The sequence below is a fragment of the Elgaria multicarinata genome, chromosome 11, assembly GCF_023053635.1.
Source record: "Elgaria multicarinata webbii isolate HBS135686 ecotype San Diego chromosome 11, rElgMul1.1.pri, whole genome shotgun sequence".
NCBI lineage: Eukaryota > Metazoa > Chordata > Lepidosauria > Squamata > Anguidae > Elgaria > Elgaria multicarinata.
In genome coordinates this window covers 21,720,106-21,727,105 of record NC_086181.1, presented here as the reverse complement: position 1 = coordinate 21,727,105, position 7,000 = coordinate 21,720,106, and the positions used below count along the sequence as shown (strand labels likewise).

The 7,000-nt window shown below is 40.9% G+C and overlaps 2 protein-coding genes across 2 annotated transcripts; both read right to left on the bottom strand.

Annotated features, from left to right (window-relative positions):
• Nucleotides 1-407: 407 nt before the first annotated feature.
• On the bottom strand, nt 408-1,355 carry LOC134405395 (olfactory receptor 4D2-like). The gene has a single exon (XM_063136641.1). It carries the CDS (start codon nt 1,347-1,349, stop codon nt 408-410), a length of 942 nt encoding a protein of 313 aa, XP_062992711.1. The 5' UTR covers nt 1,350-1,355.
• Nucleotides 1,356-4,188: 2,833 nt separating this feature from the next.
• On the bottom strand, nt 4,189-5,136 carry LOC134405394 (olfactory receptor 4D5-like). Its single transcript, XM_063136640.1, has one exon. It carries the CDS (start codon nt 5,134-5,136, stop codon nt 4,189-4,191), a length of 948 nt encoding a protein of 315 aa, XP_062992710.1.
• Between the last annotated feature and the right edge of the window lie 1,864 nt (nt 5,137-7,000).

The following is a 7,000-nucleotide window of genomic DNA, read 5'->3' as shown; positions in this document are numbered from 1 at the left end:
TACAGTTATTATCCCATGAATATGAGGTTTACCTGAAAAGGAACAACATTGGTTTTGCAGTCAACTCAGTATTAAGGTAGGGGGAAAAGATACCCTGCTATATGCAAGGCTTGATCTCAGAAATGTCTAGTCTAGCCTCTGGAAGAAATATGCTGCCCTTTGTACCCACACTCAATCTCCCCCTTCCAGTAGCATCCCACCACATCACCAAAGGACCTCCAAAGTACAGGGTCCACCAGATTGGGAGCCCATGAGGCATGAGGAGCTCCAGTCATAAGGAAACAACTCCCATGGCCAATGTAAGTGCTCTTAACTGAAACATACAGGAGGACAGATCCCTGCTAATAGTAAAGACACAAAAGTGTAGCTACTGGAAGTTTCCTTGATGGCACTTTGTAATGAATGTACTATGATGGCCCCAACATTTTGGAAAGCCAAAGTTTTCTCATGAGATTTCTAATTCTCTTTTTCATCTCGGCGTTACGCAAAGTGAAAATCATCGAGTTCAGCATTGGTGTCAGAAGAGAGTAGAGGACTGAGGCAATCTTATCTCCTGGAAATACCTTGAAAGGCCGGTCATAAACAAACATCCCTGGAACAAAATTTAAGCTCATGACCAGGATCTGTGCAGTACAGGTGGAAAGAGCTTTGTGTTTCCCTTCTGTGACATGTGTTCTTATCTTCATCAAGATGATAGTGTATGACACAAGTAAGGAAAAGAAGATGACTGTCAGGATTAGTCCACTGTTACAAACCATCAGCAGCTCTGGGATGTAGGTGTCAGTACATGCAAGTTTGATGATCTGAGGGATGTCACAGAAGAAATTATCCAGAATGTTGGATTCACAGAAAGGCAGTTGAATAAGAATTCCAATCTGGACAATGGAGTGAGCAAAGCCACCCAGCCATGCTCCTGCCACCAAACCTATGCAAACCCCTTGGTTCATGATAATTAAGTACTGCAGTGGCTTGTAGATAGCTAGGAATCTGTCAACAGCCATGGCAACAAGTAAGAAAACCACTGCACCCCCTGTTAAATGGAAGAAAAAGATTTGTGTGATACACCACTTGTAGGAGATGGTATGAGTATGGGAGAAGAGGTCCCACAGCATTTTGAGTGATGTGACAGATGATTCACTGATGTCTATGACTGCCAAGTTAGCTAGCAGAAAGTACATGGGTGTGTGGAGGTTAGGTGTAGTTATCACAGTGATTATGATGGTGAGATTTCCAAGCCAGGTTGTGCTGTAGATGGTGAGGAAAAGGAAGAAGAGAAGGGTCTGTACTCTGGGATTCTGAGAGAGACCCATGAGGATAAATCCTGACACTGCTGTACTGTTTGTTTCCATTTCAGTTTCCAGTTGAAAAATACACAAGTTGGAAGTGGTGTTTCCCTTTCCCCTCACAAGAGGAATTGCTAAGGGACATTATAAACTTTACCACTAATGTATCTCTAACTCAACACATATTCCAGCTAGAAAATATTGCATATTACTATCTACTTATTAATGAAATTTTAATATATTGTGTAGGCGAAACTGGGCATAATGCAGACACAGTTGGGTAGTCAGTCCAACTTAATTCACCCCAAGTTTTATGTAACTTTGGCTGGATAGCATAAATGACAACAAAATGATTCCTTATTTTACACAATTCAAAAGTAAGCATGTCTGTCATCTGCTAATAGTGCTGTTCTTCTACTATTATTTATTCATTTTGAGCACCCACATGAGCAGGCACCCATATTCAGTATATATGTTTTCTTCACAGTTCATTAAAAGAAAACTTATGGTCTCATTAAATGTAAAGGAGCTATGTATATATTGTTGCATGAATTCATTTTGGATTACACACATACTCTGATGTAACTGTTATACTGTATGTATGTATATATAATATATTGTAAACATTTCTTTTCATGGTCCCTTGTTACTTCATCATCAAATATAGCTAATAAACAATCAATAGTAGAAAATGCACAGTGTTTATATCATAGCAGCTTGTATATACTATAGCAGACCAACCCAATCCAGGCTGAATTCCTATCATCTAAGAGAAGCACAGACCTTTCTACTTATTATATGTTCAGACAAAGAATGTAATTCATTACAGACAAAATTTCACTTAAACCACCACTTATGCATTAAATGTAATTCAACACTACCTTTAACATTGTCAGGGACATGTAGAGATGTACATTACAGAAATCTTGATACTGAAAAACTGAAAAAAAGAATCAAGTCACAACCATTGTGTTCTCCCTTCTAGAAGAAGATGCATTCAGGTTGCTAGAGTGTACAATATAACACTGCAATCGCCTGGTTGGGGAGATTGCTGATTGTTTCCTAACAATAAAAGATGGTGGTGGTGGTGGATACATATCCAAAGGGAGCTCTGGTGTGGCACCAGGAGTACCTCTATTCATGTGTCCACAAAGAATAAGGATGTTTTGAATTTATCAGTGAGCTGTGCCATAATGTGAAGAATGTTGTCAAAGAAACTATGGAATCAAAACACAAGGGAGATCATTAAAGAGCTAGATAATTGGGCAGCAAGGTGCATTAACAGATGCCTAGCCCATATACTGGCCAAGCATGAGGGCAGAGCCAATAGAAAATACTCTATTCATCTGAAGTGTATATATTGCAAGCCTCTTGCATTCACACATTACATCAGGCCACTAGAGGTCAAGCTAAAACAATGCTGGTTTCAGCTGTAACATGGTTCCAGTGGCATAACCATGTCCCCCAAAAGAATAGTTGAAGACATGTAGGGGTCTATCATGCAATCATGAACTCCAATAATGCATGATTCTCAGAGCATCATCAAATGAGCATTTTATAGCACGTTTGTTACTTGGCAGTCATGGAATTTCATGGGTCCTTTTCACAACACTGTCTGCCTTCCACATGCTTTCCACTCCTTCTGCTCCTTTGCGTGCAGAGGAGGAAGCGTGAAATAAGTCACAGACACAAAGCTTGGGTTTAAACTAGGGCCGCTTTATTTAACAATTTGGGTAGTATTTATTTATTTATTTATTTATTTATTACATTTTTATACCGCCCAATAGCCGAAGCTCTCTGGGCGGTTCACAAATATCATCCCTCCCTGGATCTGCATGTGAAAGTGTGGGAATTCATATTCTAAACTCAGGCTGCTTGCCTGTGGATAAGGGCGAGCCACCCTCAAAAGGAAGGGGTCGGATAACCCGGCCTCTTCCTCATGCGACACTTTACGTGTGGGGAGACCGCCCTATTCCACCCCTGCTCGCTGCCATAACGACAGCAAGTAGATGAAGCAGGAGGGTCTCCAAAGGCATGCCATATCCTGACCCTGGAGCCACGCAGCTCCCTAGGAGCAGGTCCTCTGGCTATGCCAACCACTTGAAAGGTGCTCACCGTCCCTAGCTAAAATAGCCAATTCTTGCACATCCTTGGCACTATCCTACCAATTAACCTAATTAAACACCTTTCCGCATAAAAATCCCAGTATGAAGTAGGCAAAAACCAGTGGAAAAAAAATCCTACTTAGCCCCTTTTCCAAAAAAATGGTGACTGGCTAATCCCATACTAGAAGAGGGCAGGCGGGTGGGTCAGCAACCAAAGCAAGAAGAGGCTGGAGCCTGGGGGCAGGCTGTCTTTATAGGCTCAGCCCCGCCCACACCTAACGTCAGCCAGAGGAACATCCTTTCACTCCTTCCCCACCTGCAACTGCCGGCTTCCCGCCCAAGCCACTGGCGGTGCCGGTTTTTCCCATTTTTTAAAAAAGATCCTGGAAAATCCATTTTTTTCTCTTACAGGAAAAGGTGCTGCCATTTCCTGCTGTGTGCAGGAAAACCAGCATGATAAAAATGCCCGCTGAATGGACCACATGGTCTTTGTTAACTTCTTTTTTCAAGCATTTGAAGAAAGAGGAAACTGCTCATCTCTATTGTGGGACATTAGCACAAGGCAAAGCGATGGGAGGGGAATGTGATACCACCACCCCTGTCTGATGAAGCTCCCAGTCATATGTGGAAGCCTTTCATGTGCATAGTGAGTGCACATAGGGGCCTCTTTCATGTATTAATCTCAACACAATGTTGCCAGCATCACAGTCAGAGCAATGAACTGCCAGCGTAGTCCCAGACTTTGATCACATGTTCTGTGAACACATAGGTGATTTTGCTGAAAAGCGCATTGGTCTCTCTCAAATGAAGATACTACTTTTTGAATGCAGAATTTTTCTTCTTAGTTTCCTAATAGCATTTTTCATTTCTGTATTTCTCAGAGTAAAGATCATAGGGTTCAACATTGGAGTGATGAGAGTGTACATCATGGAAACGATTTTGTCTCCTGGAAAGGTCTTAAAAGGCCGGTCATAGATGAATATTGCTGGTCCAAAGTTTAATGTCAGCACCACTATCTGTGCAGCGCATGTTGAAAGTGCTTTGTGTTTTCCTTCTATGACATAGGTTCTAATCTTGACCAAAATAATAGTATAAGATACAAGTAAGACGAAGAACATTACCGCAACAATTAGTCCACTGTTACAAACCATCAGCACCTCTGTGATGTATGTGTCTGCACAAGCCAATTTAATGACTTGGGGTATGTCACAGAAAAAATTGTTCAATATATTGGGACCACAGAAAGGCAGTTGAATAAGAACTCCAATCTGGATAATGGAGTGTACAAATCCACCTAGCCATGCTCCTGCTACCAAACATATACAAACCCTTTGGTTCATAATAAGTAAGTACTGCAGTGGTTTATAGATAGCTATGTACCGATCAACAGCCATCACTACTAGGAGAAAATCCACAGAAGAAGCAGTGAAATGGAAAAAGAAAATTTGGGTAATGCACCAGTTGTAGGAGATAATATTTGAGTTTGAGAGAAGACTTCTCAACATCCTGAGTGAAGTGACTGTGGAATCACTGATGTCTATGACAGCTAGATTAGCCAAGAAGAAATACATGGGTGTGTGAAGCTGTGGCATGGAGACCACTGTGGTGATGATGGTGAGGTTTCCAAGCCAGGTTGTGGTATAGATAGTGAGAAAAAACAGGAAGAGAGTTAAATTCAAGTTGGGATGTTGGGAGAGACCCAACAGAACAAATTCTGTCACTTTTGAGGTCTGGTTATCCTGATCCATTTTGAACCTTCACAATATGCCTGCAAAAGACAGAATAAAGCTATGATAGAGAGTTTGTAAAGTAATGTTATATCTTCAGTCATAGAGTAATTCTGGCATTTGCCTTGAGGTTTGATTTAATTTCACTTCTGGGCATCCTGACCATTGGTGATAATTGTGAGCATTAACTACCACTACAGGTGATTGGCATTTGTTACTGCTTCTTCACAAGATGCTTTCATCTTTTCTCCAGAATGTTCAGATCATCTTAGCTGAGACTGTAGGGAACTGAATATCACAACACCTATCATATTACCTTGGGAGTTATCCCAGGTTTGGTGCCAATTGTAGAACTTGAGATGGCAATGGTGGCCAGAATTGGTTTATTTGTTTTTTACCAGCTTAGGCTGGTATGCCACCTGCAATTGTATCTGGGGAGGTCTGAGCTTACCCCAATTATTCAGGCACTAGTAACATCCAGTGTAGACTACTGTCTACATGCAGCTGCCTTTGAAAATGATTTAACAATTTCAGTTTCCACATAATGAGGATTCTCAGGTCTCCGAAGCTGCCAGGTCTTCACCTTATTTGACACCTATACTGGAACAGCTGCACTGGTTGCCAATGCATTCCCAAGCCCAATTTGAAGTGTTTCTTTTTGTCTTTAAAGCTTTAACTGTTTGCATCTAAGTTACTTAAAGGACCTCCTTTGCCCACATCATCCTGTCCATGCTTTTGGTTCAGCAATGGATGCCCTGTCACTTCATGGCAGTGGGGCTGGTAGGTATTGGGGGGGGGGGTGGCTTTCCACAGTGGCTCCATGCTCTGGAATGAATTGTTGTGTAGCATATTGCAGGCCTTCAAGAAATCTCTGGAGAACTACAATTTTATCAAGCTTTCTCTTGAATTCTGTGTTATGTTGATGGGTTTTTAAACTGCAATTATTTTAGCATTGTCTGGAAAAGTTTTTTCCCCCCTGTGTAAATTGCATTTATCTTGCTTGTAGTATCATTGTTTTGGGATATTAATACTTGTGCTGCTTTGGCTGGGTTGTATCCTTAAATGTGGTCCAAACATATTTTTTAAATAAGTAAAGCATTTAAAATAAATATGATGAGTTATGTTTTCTATACCATCTTCTGATTTTCTGCATCCCAAAATACTTTTTGATTAAGCTAATGTAATATAAATGTTGTGGCACAAAGAGGTGTGGCATGTACAGGTGTATAAACAGAAGCTTGGCATGAGTTAAAATCTGACATGCAAAATAAACTAAAATGCAGGCACACATACTAAAGGTTCCTGCTGTCACTGTGTATCTGTGGCAGTCAGATAGCAGCCCATGAGCATATGTTAGCAGTAAAGATAACAACTCTCTAAGCCTTCTCATTCACTGGGTCCTTGCAAATAATGGATCTCACATCTTGCTGGGACTGGTATTAGATGGGTGTTTTACGAAAGGGTACGGCAATCCCCCCTCCTCTCTTTGGAAAGGAAGCTTAATGAAAATAGAGAATGCAAATCCATGCATCCTGTAAATTATCTTTCTCTTCAATATATCAGTCAACATACCAAGTAGTAAATGCTGGGAAGTTTTGGCCGATTTCTCAACAGCAGGGACTCCAAATATTCTTGGTTTCCTTTCTTGATTTTCAGCTGAGAGACTCATCTTTCTTCCAGAAGTGGGTCAAAATCAGAGGTTACAAAAAGAGAGCATTGTCTTCCTGATCCCTCACAATCTTATAGATGCAGAGAGAATAAAGTCAATTATCAGTCCCTCCAGAGGAGGTGATTTTTTAAAATGGGTTTGAGAGGGATTGGGTTTGGTCAGCTATTCCCTACACATAAATCAATAGGTATTCCAGATATTCTGTGGCACCTAAAA

Excerpts from the sequence above, each read along its gene's own strand:
- LOC134405395 (XM_063136641.1), bottom strand. The coding sequence starts at position 1,349 with ATGGAAACAAACAGTACAGCAGTGTCAGGATTTATCCTCATGGGTCTC.
- LOC134405394 (XM_063136640.1), bottom strand. The coding sequence starts at position 5,136 with ATGGATCAGGATAACCAGACCTCAAAAGTGACAGAATTTGTTCTGTTG.